We start from the raw sequence: 17,518 nt of genomic DNA on the forward strand, positions 1-17,518 counted from the left end.
ATGAGCAGCCTTTCTCAGGTGTCGTTTTAAGACGGAATCAACCGGGACCGAATCCGCTGCAGTCTTGTGTGTGTCAGATGCAGCGTTCGCGGTGAATCTGAAACGTTTGCAACCGTCCAGAGCGAGAACTTCCATGAAAGAGGTTGAAGACAGCTACTTCAGCTGAGTGCTCTCCCTCTCGGAGCATCCCGAGTTTTTAGAGTCTAATGAACATGCTCTTTGCTGGCAAAAATATTGAGCTTCGTCACATCAAACCGATGACATCACAGGCGTTTTATTTACCTTTAAAGCGCTCAAATTGCGCTGTTTTCGCCCGCGTGTCCGCAGCTCTGCTGACAGAGACGATCTACTGGAGGGTGAAAACAGCGCTTTCTGAACACTATAAATGTAAATAAGATGTGAGGAGTTCATGACTGGAGTTCAGAACATTGGCAAGATTGTTTCATGAGTCAGTCTCGACACTGGACCCCGTTTTCAAAACTAGTACTAGAGGATCGCTAGAAGTGATCCTCATGCATTTTCTGTGGCGCACACAGCAACGGTGCACCCGCGGCTTATAGAGCGGTGCGGCTTATGCATGAACAAAATCCATTTTCCTTCTTAGATTTGGTGGGTGCGGCTAATATTCCGGTGCGCTCTGTAGTCCGGAAAATACGGTAATTAACTGAGATTTTGCAAGAGAGAAAAGTAGTTTGCACATGGACTCAGGGTGATATTTACCCAACTCAGCCAAGAAACTTTGAGGTTGTGTCCATTCAAATGGAGTGCTCTTCTTCCGCCCCAAACTTCAGCCTTGTGTTTGGGAACTCACAGAACTTAGAAAAATCTTTGAATGGGCTGCCAAAAGCAGCTCTGTGTCCAGTCTCCTGAAAAGGCTGATGATGTCACCTCCTTCTCTGTCCTACTCCTTCCCTTTGCTGCAAAACAACCCCACGCAGACAGCTGGACGTCCCGCTGCTTATAATCTGGATGCAATTTGCAGCCCAGTCGTTAAGGAGGCGTACGTGTGTTGTAGTTTTCTCCAAAAAACACACGCTTGTTTCATGGAGGTTTTCTTTGGAAAATACTTTTTGTTGCTTTAACAAAGAGCCATTCAGAAGTTTGACCCACCAGAAGTATTCAGCTCATTGTGAACGCAGAACAGAGTAAATCTTTTAACCTTGAAAACTCACCTTGTTGTGGAACATATCTTATTGCATTTTAGGTTGTCTCTTTTCACAGTGGTGAGTTAAGTACATATTCTTTGGTGATATTCCAAAATATTTCCTCAAGTTACAATCAGAAATTCCTGACTATTTTTTTACTAAATTTTCCTTCATATCACTGTAAGATCACAGACATACACAAAACAACACAATTGACTTAAGGCATAACATAGACAAAAAATATCAAATACATTTATGTGAAGAAATCAAAAACAGTGACAGTGAGTCCAGTTAGAGGCGCTGCCCACCTCCGGCAGAGTGAAGCCTTGAAGTGAGATCTGGAAACCATTTACATTTCTATTCTTTCTCTGCTTATACAAGGTTAGGTTGTGGGGGCAGCAGCCAGGGGAAAGAGGTCCACACCATTCACACGCATCCATACAGTACCTACTATATAATAGTAGTCAAGATAATAACAGCTATTATTATACTGTTGTGGATTAAAATAATTATAGTTTACAGTTAACTACTTTTTGTCTCACTACTGTAAGTGTTGCTGAACTAAAAATAGATTGCAAAATGATGAATCATAATTGAAGCATGATGGATTTATTCATGGAATCATGACCTGAATTCAAACTCCCCCCAACGTCTCAGCCTTTGCAGAAACAGATGAACCATGAAAATTGCATAGCGCTCCCTTTACATAATATACTGCTCATCCTTATCATGAATGTTTATATTGACAATAAAATTTTGTCTTTTGAACTGAATTTAAATCTGTGTCTCAGACTGCTTCACTCATGCTGAATGACACTCATATTTATGTTGAACTAAATTCATTAGCTGTGCTTGCTTGACTCAAGTCCAGATTCAGGACAAACATGGTAGTGCGCTTGTAATGAATCCACGTAAATGTTGGTTTGCTGAAATGTTCTAAATACATAAAGGAGGGCAGTTTTTGTTGTATATTTGTAGTTTATCTACGCAGCCATGTTATAAGTTGCAAATGCAATTGTGCAATATTGACGAAATATGAACAGTTGACTGCGATAATGACACTTGTATAGTATGAGAATCTTTGAAATCGAAGTGGTGTAGGACGATTTCCCCAATGTTGAACATAACAATTGGAAATAAATCATAAATTATAATTGCGCCTTAGTAGTCAAATAGAAGACAACCTGGCTTTTTATGTCTTCCAAAATTTTGTGAATGAATTTTGCCATTATTGCTGTTTGATTTGATGATTGTGTTGCACTGCAAGGACATTCCTCCACCATTACCAATGTCTTTGAGCAACTACAATGGGAATTCTTCTTGTGTTGTCTTGTTCTCAACGTTAGCTGCAGTTATTCTAATCCAAGAGAATGCTTGACAATGCTGCACTAAAGATAACAGCTCTTCTACATGAGCCATGAAATGTTCCAAAGCATCCATTGAGAGCAATTTCAGAGTCCAGTGGCGCCAAAGCAGATTTACAACAAAGCATTTTTGTGCCACCGACTGATGCCGTTTAACTTTTGTTCCAAGAAAACACTTGGCGGAAGATGCCCTGGATAATCACACTCCAAAATATGTGCAGTTACATTTTGATTGGGGCGACCCCGGTCAGCCCCCGTGCTCATTAAATTGATGAAATGGCCTCAATAACTTTTCAGTTGGAAATTTTGGACGGCCGTTTCCCTGCGCTCCCGCTCTTCCTCATTATTCTCATCATGATTTCACGTGTGAGAGGGAAAGTGCTGAAGAAGCACATGGGCTGTCAGATCTCTGAAGGGCTCTGTGGTCGTGCTGTTCAGCATTGCTTCATTCATTCACAAAGGAAGCTCTTGTTTTCTTATGAAACGTGAAGCAGCATCTGCTCTTTTCGCACCCTCTGGCAAATCCAGAATTGAAAAGCATCTGAGGTTTGTTTCGTGTTCACTGGGAGACTGATCCTCAGTTCTGTTGTTTTACTCATCAGATTTGTTGAAAGCAAAATAGACTACTTAGTGACACACTCATGGTGACTTCAAATTTTGTCCTTTAGGAGTCAGGAAACAGCCAGATTGATTCTAAGATTGATCCACCACATCTTCAAGTCGAACTCAAAATTTCTTATTTTTGTCATTCACTCTGAGTTCATTTTATCACTGCTCCACATTTCATTTATTTTGGTCTCTGTGTTCTCCATTACAATGATTTGTGTTTGTCTTTAGACAAGTTGTACATGGGCCCCGGTCAGCTGTACCAAGACCTGCAGAACCTCATTCACGACCTCAGTCTGGTGAACCAGATCTCCGGTTTGATCTGCAGCCTCAAAGGAAACTACCAGGTACATGTCACGTCTCATATTTAAACTGTTTCGTCCAATTCATTTATGTTACTCTGTGTCAGGGTTGTACATTTGCACATGCTTAATTCCTGTGGTGCTGAGACACTCTCTGTGCTGTCGGAACAGAGCTTTTGCAAGAACAGTGCGCCATGTGTGAAGCTGTGTTTATGCTGTGCTGGGAGGACTGTCAATCAGAAGGAGGCAGACAGACATGTGACTCAGGCTAGCGTGAATTTAGGACAGGAAAGGAAGGATGCCCTTATTTTGTCATACAGCTGAAGTGTTAAATGTTTCTAATGTTTATCTGATGTTATCTCAAATGAAGCTGGTGCCTGGGAGGTTCACATCCCTCTTGTATTAAAGTCCTGGTCATTTTAACTGACGGCATGCAGTGAATACAGTATTATTGCCATTGAAACCAGGGTTGTGACAATACTAAAATCTCAATATCTGTATAAAGGAAGACGCTCAAGATCCCATTTAAAAACAATAAAAAAAAATCTTAATACAAATAATAAATTAATAATTGTTTGCAGCGTATTGTGTTCACTGTACTATAGATACCATGGCAAATTAGTATGGTATTCAGATCTGGTGTTTGAGTATCGATACTTTTCAGTAGCTCCCCTGGTAAAACTAACCCAATGTGAGCAGTGCTTTTGTTTCTCACCCATGTGACTACTTCATACCTGGTGTAATCAGCAGATTTTACTGCAACAGTGGTCATTGGTATTCATTACTTTGTGTGGCTGTCATCCCTTTTTTCCTTTGCTATATAGAACGTGAACCCCACCGTGGCGCAGGACTGGGTGTCGGGCCTCCAGAGACTGATCCTGAAGAAGGAGGAGGAGATCAGAGCAGCCGACCGTTGCAGGATTCAACTTCAACTGCCGGGCAAACAAGACAAGTCAGTTCTGTAGCCTCTTAATTTCCCTTTTGGTGGCAAAGTTGCCATGGAGTTACTTCTTTACACATACAGATGGCAAACACTTGTAACTTCAATCTGAGCAAGCATTTTTTATGGATGTTCTGGGTGTACAAGGGCGATTGTAGTAGCAGCATAACAGAGAGCATGAGAGTCACATTGGTAATATTCTCTCTGATGAAAAAACCCTGGCACCAAAAGGGTTAACTCCCCACCAATGATGGCTGACTGTGCTTCATCTTTTACAAATTTAGCTCATGAGAGGAAGCTTCGTCTTTCATCCTATTAAAATCAGCTTTCACTAACATTTTCAGGACCACTGTCCCTGGCTGAGGGTGCAGACTATTTTTTGAAATTCACATTCCAAATTTTGCTCATTTGCACTCCAGCTTGTTGAATCATCCGCTGGCATGCTTGGAAACACAGCTGCCACCTCCTCTTTCCTCCCAAATCCCTCTTTCACTGCACAAAACATGTCGCAAGATCATCCAAAGGCATCTCACACACACGTTGTTAGCATCATCTCATGCTGGAGGGTGCCTCTCTGTCCACCGCCTCTCTGCCACACGCTGTCTTTTCAATCAGCACAGGATCGACTGTTCCCTCTAGGCCTGGTTTATCACCGTCCAATATGATGACTGGACATTTCTGAGGTCAAATAAACACCACGTTGTTATTGTTTTGCTGACCTTCCTCACCAGTTTGTCTGTACTTGCAGGTCTGGTAAACCCACATACTTCAGTGCAGTGTTCAATACAGTCACTCCCGCCATCAAACAGTCATGGATCAGCAATTTACAAATGGCCAAACTAGCACTAGGTACAGTCAGTTGCTTGGTAGCCATCGGTGCTGGTTGTAATGCTGCTGTGGTTCCTTTTAATTCAGAGGAGGACAATCTGCAGGGCTGGTTCTTCGCAGAGGATGACAGCAATCACCTCAAGAAGCAGAAACACCCGCTGCTGCTCCGACAGATGCCTGTGGTCATGTCAAAGCTGCAGGAGTTCAAGGTGAGGAGGACATGCTATCTGGCCAGTTTTTTTAGAGCATGGTGCTAATAACACCAAGGTCGTGGGTTCGATCCCCGTACGGGCCATGATCCCCTTTTGGTTTGCCTTAGGCATTGATCATTGCAAGTTTATTGGACCTTTCACAGTGCCTTTCATAGTACAGATATGGTGTTGAGATATACATTAAAAATAGCTCACAAGTGCGCAGAGGTCATTCACATGATCCACTTGGGAGTTTCTTATTTCTTGCAAAGGAATCTTCAGTTTTGCACAGTCAGCAGTTCAGCCCAACTTTTCTCAGAATCTGCATTTTAATGGCTACATTGCTGCTAAATGCAGCACATTGTGAAACAGGTTTACTTCCGCCGTGACTGCTGAGTTCTTTTCTAGGTCAGTCAACATTGATTCATTGATATTGCCTCAAAGCAGGAAGTCAGTGTTGATAAGGGCTGGTGGATGGTTGTATTAAAATTCAAAATTGGACGTTGACTGTGCATAGTTACATCCATCCACAGATCTTCCACCAGATCTTCTGAGGCCAGGTCATGAGGGCAGGAGCCTGGGTTCACTAGCGGACGTCCTTTACCCTAGAAACCTTTTCTGCAAAGGGGAATACAGAGGCACAAGAAAAGATGCTCAAGCCACCTTAGCTGTCTTCTCTTTACATGGAGGAGCAGTAGTTATACCTCCTCCAGTTCGACCACCGTTTTTTTGGTCAACACTCAGGCAGGAAAGAACTTTCCTTTTTGGTTCATCTCTTTCTTCACTAAGAAAGTCCTCATAAGGAAAGAATTGCTCATCCTTTCCAATCCACTTGGGGAGGCAGCTTTCTGAGAACCTGGACAAAATATTCCACTTTTACATGGCTTCACATTTGGCTGTGAATCTTCCAAGAAAACAGTTCTAACATTCATTTACAAACTTTTCGGGTTCTCACCTTAGAAGCTGAACCTGAAGGTCATTGGGTGATATGAAAGTAATTGTTAAAAAATTTAGTAAAAAAAATATAGTAAAAATATAGTTCTAGTAAAATAATTTACTAGAACCAATTTGCAGTATTAAGAGGTCCAATACTGCAGTATTTGAGCAAAGTGCCCTTGTGCTGTGTTTAAATCACACGTTTTGAAATTGTCTTGTGCTTCTGCTGTTTGCCAGGTGGAGTGTGCCGTTCATAACCCAGAGCCGTACATCAACACGGAGAGCACGGCAGACACACCTGTCGTGGGCCACGGTTGTGTTTGGGTAAGATCCTCTCCTCAGGTTTCAGCACTTACTCCAAATTGTAGCAAAATATTAACTCAAGAACGTTAGACTTTGATGATTCAGTTAGACTGGCTGTGGCTTTTCTTAACCATGATGTTGGTTTAAACAGACCTCACGTCTGGTCGATGGGTTGTAATATTGCTTGTAAAAATATCCAGCCAGTCCTGTAGAGAAATATCCAGGACTTGATTATTTTTCAAAAATAAATAGTGTCAGTGAGGTCTTGAGGTTATTAGAGCTAATGGATTGTTTGAATTTGGGTAGAGTGTTGTTGAAGATGTAGATATTAGAGCAATCTGTTTTCCTTACTGGATGATGTTTGGAAGATGTTATGATGTTGAAGGTAGTCGATATAATCGCTTCCACATGTTTTATAATTGACCGTCATAATGTTTTTCCTCTGTGTTTTGACTGTCTAGACCCAGTGTTTGAGCTCATGTCACAGATGTTTCTTATCTTCAGGTTGCAAGTTGCACCAATCAGATGGGCCAGATCGCCATCGTGTCCATGCAGAGCTGCAGTCCTAAAGTGACAGAGTGTTTCAACGTGGAATCCCGCATTCTCTGCATGGCTTACGTCCCGGCAGAGCAAGCTCAGGAAAATGACACCCCCGAAAACAATCAGGTCACACCGGCCACAGCGTGTGACACGCCCACTGTCTGCCTGGGAATGGAGGAGGGCAGGTAATCGTCCATGACAGTGGTGTTTAGTTAGGGCTGGGACTTCGAAACACTTCATGTGACTTGAAGCTTATGAGTTCAGATTCAAACTCTGATTTATTTGATTTTTTGTTATATTGTTTTAAAGGATTCCCGTCTTAAATTAAAATAAACTAAAAAAAAAGTAAATTTTTCAGGCCTTTTAGCTCATGTGCGCATGACAACAAGATAAGCCAGAGCGTCACTGATTTAAGGCCTGAGTGAAAGTGAAGCAACAAATGATAAAACCCCAGACAGTCTGATCACTGAGGTCGACGAGCCCTCAAAGTAAATCTAACGTCCGTCTGCCAAAGTTGAGGAAAAACGGATATTTATAGTCACTTTTGTTTCCTCCAGTAAAAGAATGTTGGTATTGGAGGTGTGTTGTGGAAAAGCCATTCCTCAGCATTTAGCTGAATGTGGTGCTCAAGACTCAGAAAGAACCTCTGAGTTCTTGAATGCGTCGTACACACTCATGGATTTGGATTTAATTTGTTTAAATCAGAAAGTGTTGAATTGTGCTTCAAACATACCTCAAGCTTAACAGTCCGTTTTGATTTGCTTCGGCTTCTTATTAAAAAGCTCTTTTTCTCAATTTTCTACAACTTGTCAGTATATTCTGCGGTGAGTCCAACCATATTTAATGCATAACTTTCCCTTTCAGTGTTATCGTCTATAAGAGCAGCCAGCGGTCAAAAAAAGTACGACTACAGCAGTTTTTCACGCCAGACAAATCCACTGTCACCAGCCTGGTCTATAAGAAACACTGTCTGTATGTCGGACTGGTCAACGGCTCTGTCGCCGTCTACTCCAGATCAGAAGGTAAGTGCATCAGTGTGAACCTTCATGTTTGTTTAAACCACAGTAAATATGGGGCGATTACGTTTCTAAATCACTGTTATTGTGTGAAAACAGATGAGCATTCACTCGACTAATTTCATTCAGCTTCAGAAACTATGTTAGCAAACTGAGTGCGCTCAGATGTTCAGTCAGTCCAAACATGACCACAGTCGTTTATTATTCAAGTGAATAAGAGCACTGTTGTGTAGCTGTCTGTCAACAGGAGCACCATGCTACGACTTCTTTTTCTGAATCGACAATATATAGTGTTATATTTTATATATGTTACTTTTTTATTCAAAGTGGGAATTGTGGGCTGTGGTTAGTGCGGCACCCTCAAGGAGCTGGAATAGACTGCACCCCGCCTTGACCCTGTTACGGGAGTAAAGCAGTTGAAAAATAAATACTCATATTGGGTGATATTTTAGGGACACTGGGACTTCTACTGAAAATGCTATTTATTGTGACAAAAGTATTCGTTCACATTTCATTTTCAAAGATCACAAGTCTGACTTAAAACGCTGTCACATCCACCACTAACCAAAGTGTCCTCAGCTCAAACCGTTTGATTGATATCAATGCTGAGTTGTTTTTGTCACCCCCCTTGCCCACTGCCCTGGCATCAGATTTGTTTTGCTCACGCTGCCCTTTATTTCTGCTCTTCAGGGAAGGCAATGCCTCTTCTGCTCTCCATTCCTAAGTTGAATTCATTGATTTTAAAGGCTAGTGTCTGATTTGTTGGAATGCGTCTTAAAAATGCTGCTTTTCATTCAAAAGCAGGAGTGCGCAATTACATTTCCACATTATGGACCATGACTGTTAGCTAGAAGGACTAAAGAAGAAAATATTATTAAGCAAGGAGATAATAGGAAAAAGTCTGAATATGCCATGGCATTACGTGCTTTGACTATGCTATTTGCCAATAAACCCTTTCATTGTATATGCATATTGATGTAAAGATTCTCCATGTAAAACTAAATTTTTAGAAGTGGTTGAAATTGGCAAAACTACAACCAAAAACTGTGACTGTGATCAAAGGGCAGGTTTCTTTCCTCCAATATATTTTATTGATGTATTTTTGGGGGCATGCGATACTGTTAGAATGTGCATTAAAATCTCCTTTCCTCTTTGTCTCCATCTTGCCTTCATCTCTGACTCTTTTAACTCAGTCCCCAAACCATTCATTGTGACAGTGACCACTGCCCCCCTGACTCCAGATGCTAGTCCAACATCATAATTTGCCCTCGACTGACGTCTTTACCAATTCCTTCATGTCTGCAGAATTTGTATTTCAACCCCAGCCTTATAATTTCCAGCACTGGGATGCTTAAAGTGATACCGGCCAAAATCCTCCGCAGGCTATAATTTAGAAGTGTATGGTGACAAAATGTGACAAATAAGTTAATTTTGGATGTTATATTAGCATCTTTAAGACTTCAGTAGTCCTTCAAATAACCATGATTGTCTTCACCGTTTTATTGCTGTAAAATACAAAAGCAGTATCTGACTTTTTTGCTATGAAAATTCTGGCAGGTGTTTCAGTTCAGTATATTCATGATTTTGTAAGAGTGCAAGTGGAAGATGGTATTTTTAGGGAAAGTTAATTTCCCTCTGTCCCTGTGGGTCAAGAGTGTCTGTAGCTCTGAGCTTCTGTTTCCACTCACTGGCTTGTCTGGGTGAAGCCAATCTTTCAGTAGTGACCCAGTTAATGTCTTTCCTTTGAGATAGTATGGAGAAGAAGAGGATCTAGGCTGCGGTCTTTTTAAGGTTTCAGTCTTTTTATCTTCTTATCTGAAACATTGTAATATCCTTACTCACTGTGGATTTAGTGGAAGTGCCACCGAGGGAGTTGGAACGATGACCTTAGGGAGGTGAAACTGTTCAAGTAATTCCTGTTTGCTTGGTAGATGTATGTCACCTCCATGCAATCCTTCAGGAATGTTTGAACACTGCTCATTACACCTTGTTTTGGTGCTTCTCCACAAACCATATAGTGACTCTGAGACAGGAAGGACGCCGTCATTCAGTCAGTCATTGTATGTGTGCTGTCATAGAAGTTTAAACCACCAACTACTGTACATGATTCAGACTCCACTGAACTTTAACATTCTTAGGTACTTTCAAGTGGAATGAATTACTGTAATAGAAAGCGTTCACCCTGCCGACGCAAACAGGAGGAGATGCTCGGGGGAAACGCACCGGAAATAGGGGGCATGTTTGAAGTCGGGAAAGCCATCCCTTGGGATTGTGAATTGCATTATGTAGTTTGTCAACTTCACTGTGTACTCAGCTTTGTGAGTATGTGTGTGCTAGGATGAGGACATTGTTACAGTATGTTGGCTTTCACCACTTATCTCTTTCTGTTGTTGAGCTCTGGTGTTCTCATTTTCTGGTTTTACGTACACTTTCATTGGCAGAGATCCAAAATATGCTACTCGTGCTAATGTTTGTGGTCTATGTCATATTAATAATTACTTATTCATTTCTAAATATAATTTGTGAAGGACTTTCTTTTATTTTTCCCATTATTTTCTCTATTATTTCATGCATTACATCATGCGTAAGCTTAACAAGTAATGTCTTTAATCGCTCTTTTCATGTACAGTATATGCTAGATAATAATAATATCTCATATATCATGTTCACCTTTTGTACAGATATCTACTTGCATAGATAATCTTCACATAATTATCTTCACACAATATAAAATGCATGTAAAATGTAGTATTATATCATAATGGAACCCATTTATAACGTGATCACAGTTTTGAAATCTATATTTGCTGCATTTGTTAGCAGATATAAAAAAAAATATGAATAATTATGTTCTTTATTTTTTGTTGCATCCCTCACAGCAGTACCTGAACAGATAACTGTCCACCTCTGATCCACATAAAATGCTTTAGTTGATTGCTGTTTCCCTCAGTAAATCAAAAGTCACCTTCTTTTCCACCTCACCAGATGCAAGTGAATCAATGTTCAGCATTGTGTGAGTTGTTCTTGTGTTGCTCTGTCTGTTGTGGTCAGTCACTGTGTTTCGAGTTGACCGGTCATCCTCATTCTGCCACGCTTGCTTCTCCTCCTGAGACTGAGATGAAGATGGAGGAATGAGTTGGTAAAGGTCACACGTCATCAACGGATAAATATACTTGCGCTTCGCTTCGCCCCGTTTGTTGCGCTCAAACACAAACATGCCAGCAGCAGCAAGAACTTTGTTGCTGCTGCTACAGTTTGAAAGGTGAGAGATGTGAGCTGGCTCCCTTCACGACTTATGTAACGCTGCGAGTTGGCATGCTCCGCTTTTTATTTCTACACTCGTCTTTTTTTTTCCTGCTGTCCAACCCACGCAAGTGTGATCACAACCACAGCATCGCTGGAATGTGTCTCCCACCTTGCCCCCTTTAGAGGACGATTACTCCGACTTCCTCAGTCATTACTGTAGCTCTGCTCAACACTCTCTCTTCACAGGGCACCTCAACTCTGAATGGCCACCATTGTGCCTATTCTTAAATAAACACTGTTGCCGAGGCCTCTTTCACTTCCTGACCTAAAATCAAGCGGGGGAATGTGGCACACGGGAGAAATGATCTCTGAAATGGACACTGGGCGCTGAGAATCTGCAAAGACTGCACTTATGGCCACTTGGATGTGCCAAGCATGGCTTAACCTAATTCAGGTCCTGAGCTCTTTTGAGCGAGTTCTTCACCAGCGATCGGGAAAATTAAGAACTAAATGTGTTGCCATGCAGGTTGACTCTCCATGAGATGCTTTTCTCGCTGCAGATCTGGTGCCCACGGTGCCCATGCAGAACAAAGTGTGTAGGAGGTGTGTGTGGGAAAGCGCTCTGACTAATGCTTCAAAAACCATCTATGTTCATTCTGACGGCTGTTGAAATCATTAATGGCCTCTCCATCAATGTTAAGAGATGTGGGCTGCTTTGGCAGGTGAACTTTCCAGACCTGGACTGCTATAGAAATGTGTAGCAACCATGCATTTTTTCCACTAAAAAGTGGGCGCTGTAAAGAGGCTTCAGAAGCTCCTTGATGCTTTTATTGGTACCCGTGCGAGGTTTCAAAGGAAAGTCTGTACTCTAATGGATTGGTTTTCTTTTATGTGTTTGTGTCTCAGATGGTTTGTGGAGTTCAGAGAAGCCCAAACTCTTGAAGCTTGGAGTCCTTCCGGTCAAGACCATGCTGACTGTGGAGGATCACGTGTGGGCTTCATCGGGAGGACAAGTCTTCATCATCAGCTCACACACACATTGTGTCGAGGTACACACCTTCAACAATGACGCCTCACATACGATGTCTCCACCAAGTTGTTGAGGGGTGAAGCAAAACAGAACCAAGGAACTAGGCCTGTTTATTGACAGGTATCTTGTGTTATGATACGTATCCCGGTACAGGAGTGGTGGAAAATGGGGAAAATCTGCTAAGGCAGTACAAATATGTGCATGAAAATAAGTCTATTCTTATGACATTTTCAGTTAAATTTCAGTAATAATTTGCTCCCTTAATCAACAAAATAACTCCAGCATACAAAAGGATTTTTTGTATTAAACATGTCACAAATGCAACAGTATATCCAACTATCTTTGTGTAAAATATTGATTTACCCAACTTAAAATATCAAGACAATATCACACACAAATATATATATATATATATATATATATATATATATATTCTCCCCAATTGGGGAATTATTGTAAAAAAAATAGACGAATGGAATTCCCCCAGTGTTCCGATCCACTTCTGCAAATAGAAGCACCTGAAATAATGGCGCTCCTCTGACATGCACTCACTCATAATCCGTTTATCCTCATAAAGCTGATTATCCCGGCCCACCTGCCGTCCCACACTCTCCTCTTCACCGAAGACTAAAACAGGATTTTAAAAGCTGGAGTCACCGGGAGGAGGAGATGATGGGACACTTCTGGAAGAGGTGGAATCAAATTGTGATCCGAAAGTTCCATGACTGTAGCAGTTTTCCAGGAAACGTGAAAGGCAGTGAGTTTAGTGTAAAAGCAAATCATTTCTGGAGGATGAGAGTGAAGAGCGAGTTGCGTATTCTGCTGACAAGGGAGAGACGTAGCCGGACTGGCGTCAGGTGTTCTTGATGATTTGACAGTTATTGGCCCGTGCTCGGAACTCTGCGAGTTCAATGGGAATCTACAAAGAAAAAAACAAAGAGGGGAAGCATGTCAACACAATCTTGTTTTTTTGTTTGATCTAAACAGTGTATAAGCTTCTTGGTTATTAGGATCAGCATCAAGATGCAACTCACAGCTGTTGAGCAAAGAGACTACTGTTTGTTCTCAAGGATCTATAGTTGTGGCTGTCTCACGCCTTTGAATAATGAAGTGCACTAAAAGTGGGAAAGAATGAGGAAGACCAGGAGGCAAGTAGATGCAGGGTCTGGAAAGGTTGCTCATTGTTGGAAGATTTGAGAAAGATGGAGGAGGTTAGTTACGTACAAAGGCCAAGGTGACCTTTAGGTCGGCTGATGGTAGTGGTTCAGAGGTGACAGGTCAGATTTCAGCAAGTCATTTTAGAGTTGCGAGCAAAAGCTTGAAATTAGTCCAATTACTGCCACTCAAGGTTACATGGGAGCCTCCCTTCCATACTGACTCTAAATTGTCCGTACTGACCGCCCCTTCCGGTCGATCCATGGGACCTAAGATTCCAAAACAATAAATGAAATTCTATGGGGAGATCAAAGTTATTTTCTGGAGCACTTTGGCTCATGCCCTGCATCACTCATATGATGTACCTCAATTTAAAGGATAAACAGTGGTGTGAGTTATTTGCTTGTGAAAACACATCATTTTTGGGACTACAAATCAAACATTGCATTTTGGACGTCACAGCAGAATCCAACTGCTCCAGCGCTAAGGCGGATGCTAAAGGGAGTTAGTTAGAGCTCTAGCTAGCAAACACTAGCTGACATCATGAAATACTTGCCGTGACTCTGTAAAGCTTGTCCCGCATGGACGCTCTCACTCCACTGACTCTGCAGTGACAGGCTGCCACGAGCATTGTAGTCCGCTACTACATGTCACAAGTAACTTTTGATGCCAGTCACAAAGCAGTGCTCTCACAGCATTAGAATCTGGCTTTCAAATTCATATTTCTAGCTAGATCGGAAAATAACCTTTATCTCTCCAGTGACTCCCGTTCATATTTTTTGTTAATTTTGGTCCCATGAGGTGGAAGGAGAGGGACATGATTTCGGCTCCCCGTAGGGTTGAGCAACCTGAACCCCAGGGACTAAGTGGCAGTATGAGTGAAGACATTTGACAGAAAAAAAGTCACAGTGACAGATCACGCTTCAGTTGTTCTGCTTGTGCAGCACCGGTTTGACAAATGCCAATGTTATTTCAAATATCCAGTATACACAGATGCTTCCAGCCACTCAACAAAACCCGCTGAGAACATTCAGGTTTGCTCATTCCTAAACCTGCTGTATAAGGGTATTAAACCCCATGATCGTTCATTTTTTGCAACAACTTTCTAAATTTATTCACAACTTCTACTGCTTCAAATAAGGTTTTATGTACATCAATCCATTAAGCAGGTAAAGGTAATGTACTGTTATAGTAGTTAGAAGTAAAGTTAAAATTATGTATCTTTTTTTACATGTTAGGTTGGAGATGAAAAGGAAATTGCACCTCATAGATCTTGAAAATAAAGCAATGTTTATCAATCACATAAATGATCTTACCGGTTTACACAGATCGTAATTCCCCTGCAATAAAGTCACACAACCAATCCTGGTTTCAACATTGAGGGTTGCATTCAGGGTTTCACAATCCAGTTTACATGCACAGTGAGGTTAGGGTTAAACGCTGGAATAGATTGTGCCTGTTGATTCGGTGTAATCTGCTCGAATTGCTGCTTTTTTTTTCCATACCGGAAAGGGAATTGGTGGCAAACCTATTTGCAAAACGACGTGCAACTGGTCAATAAAGCACTGAGAGAAATACCCTCATGGGTGTTCTTGAGTCTTGAGGTACAGGCACCAAGCCGTCACATGAAAGACAGTCTGACTTGATACTCAACACCACAGACCACCACAGCAAAGTGCTCAAGACTCCTTTAGTAACGTAAGGGTGGTATGTTAATTTCATCCATATAATGCTGGAAAAAATCAGTTAAAATCAACCCATGTTATGTGCTCAAAAAGGTCAACGGATATGAAAGGCTCTTCCCAGATGTGCGTCATAGTAGTCAAGTTTCCCCAAGATACAGTATCTAATATCTCTCTGTTATCTTGCACTTCTGCAGTTCTGAGTGTTTAACTGATAACGTGTGCTGCCTTATCACCTTCCAGAGAGAATTTGTGCTCCATAAACCACATCCTCGTGTGGTGTGAGTCTGGGCTAAGACTACAACATGATCCTGAGCTTAAACGTATAAAAATGTTTGTTCCCCCCATGCAGAGGCAGCTGGAGGCCCACCAGGAGGAGGGGATGGTGGTGTCCCACATGGTGGTGGCCGGGGTTGGTATCTGGATCGCCTTCAGCTCGGGTTCTACTCTTCGCCTTTTCCACACCGAAACCCTTGAGCATCTACAAGACATCAATATTGCCACTCCTGTACACAACGTTCTACCTGGTGAGCTTCTTTTCTTTCTCTGAGGCTCTGTTGACTTTATTACTTCAGTGTACAGTCAAGGCAACTCCATCTGACCGCAGCCCGGCTGCTCTCTCTTGACAGTATTGCTAATAGTGTTTGGCACTTGCGCTGTGTTTCCAAGACTGATTACCTCATGCGTTCATGTCAGTTGGTGTTGACAGTCATTTTCTGACATCAGACAAGCTGCTCTTCCCAACAGAACTTGTTATGGCAGGTTTGTCACACCCACATGACTCCTGTAGTCTAAACAATGAGGCAGGAACCACTTATTTTCTATCTATTCATAGACACATGCTAAACATTTCATCTCACCAAAGTAATTCTGGGGTTTTAATGAGCAGGCTGAGTGGAAAACGCACATCAAGTCAAATACGCAGCGAAGCAAGCGACGGGACGTTGTTCCAACCTCGGGCTGTCTGACTTGTTGGGCTATGGTTGGAACAGAAAATAAGTTGTGTCGCTGCATGGCTCTGCAGGGGGTATTGCTGATAGCAAATCCCCTTCAGTGGTCGAATGAGGCTGGATACAATCTGCAACAGTAATCTGATACTGACCCAAATGATTCAGACTGTGTTGTGGACGGCAAGAGGTCTGAAGTCTGAAGGAGGAAGTGACGGAGTCGATAAGATTCTATTTCATTTGAGAAAGTTCATTAATGTATTTTTTATTCATCTAAAAACAACTCCCAAATCAGTCAACAACACTGGAGAGAAGTAAGTAAACACAGTGGTCACTGCAGAAACTGACATTAAAACCATAAATGACAAAATTCATAAAGCTGCAGCAGTGAAAGCAAACTTCCATTACTGGCAAATAGCAAACACAGAACTGAGGCATAAAATATGGAACTCCATGCAAATAATACAAATCCTAAGACAAATACCCGAGGCATAATGACTTCAATGGGGCAGCTTAAGACTGTTGCTTTTTTATTTCCATGTTGCCATGACGGCACTATTGTGGCAAGCACCCAAGGGGACACAGCTCACACACCATGAGCCAGTCTATCAATACACTTATAACCAGCAGAAACTCAATCGTTCCAGTGTGGCATGGTCTTTCCACCAGGCTCCACAGACGTGTGAGGCGATTCCAGTTGCCCTCCCCAACTCCTGTCACACAACATCCCACTCTCCTTCCACCCAGTTTGAAGTTGTGTGTTGCTGATCACAGCTGTAGTTGGAGTTGGTTATCTGTCTCACCTGGTGTGTCGAAACCGCAGATGGCATTACATGGCCACCAAATATTCTCGCAGTGACATAACAGGAATATTATGGACTTAGTTGAGAATCATCTGTTTGCACCCACAGATCCTCTTCACTTGTTCACCAGTCGTTGCCATGGCAATAGTTGTCATCACAACAGAAGATGTTGCGATGAGTGTGTGTGAGTTTTCTGGTCAAATGAAATGAAAAGGCCTGCTGCTTCATATCTTGTGATCAGTTGTGTGGTGTCAGTTTTGACCCATAAATCTGAGGTCGCGGGCTTCAACGTGACACTATTGAATTCGATTGCAGTCTGACCTTGTCTTGTATTTCTCTTGGACTATGCTTTTAATAGCTAAAAATGAAAGTTGAAACACTTTTGCTTGTATTTTCCGGGTGAGAGCTTGTTCTTGGTGTGCGCAGTGTTGGAGACACACCTATTAAAATCAGAGTTGGTTCTTGCCGTGTTAGAGAGACACAC

The 17,518-nt window shown here is 41.9% G+C and overlaps 1 protein-coding gene across 2 annotated transcripts in view; it reads left to right on the forward strand.

Annotated features, from left to right (window-relative positions):
- arhgef10 (Rho guanine nucleotide exchange factor (GEF) 10) overlaps nucleotides 1-17,518 on the forward strand; it is a 43,174-nt gene that overhangs the window by 18,942 nt on the left and 6,714 nt on the right. For both annotated transcript variants that reach the window (XM_053845658.1, XM_053845659.1), the window contains 9 exons: nucleotides 3,347-3,462; nucleotides 4,242-4,369; nucleotides 5,106-5,206; nucleotides 5,273-5,394; nucleotides 6,550-6,636; nucleotides 7,120-7,340; nucleotides 8,020-8,177; nucleotides 12,324-12,466; nucleotides 15,637-15,811. In XM_053845658.1, coding sequence (XP_053701633.1) covers nucleotides 3,347-3,462; nucleotides 4,242-4,369; nucleotides 5,106-5,206; nucleotides 5,273-5,394; nucleotides 6,550-6,636; nucleotides 7,120-7,340; nucleotides 8,020-8,177; nucleotides 12,324-12,466; nucleotides 15,637-15,811 — 1,251 coding nt within the window. The remainder of the gene's footprint in view (nucleotides 1-3,346; nucleotides 3,463-4,241; nucleotides 4,370-5,105; nucleotides 5,207-5,272; nucleotides 5,395-6,549; nucleotides 6,637-7,119; nucleotides 7,341-8,019; nucleotides 8,178-12,323; nucleotides 12,467-15,636; nucleotides 15,812-17,518) is intronic.

Source organism: Synchiropus splendidus, chromosome 16 (genome assembly GCF_027744825.2).
Source record: "Synchiropus splendidus isolate RoL2022-P1 chromosome 16, RoL_Sspl_1.0, whole genome shotgun sequence".
NCBI classification, from domain to species: Eukaryota; Metazoa; Chordata; class Actinopteri; order Syngnathiformes; family Callionymidae; genus Synchiropus; species Synchiropus splendidus.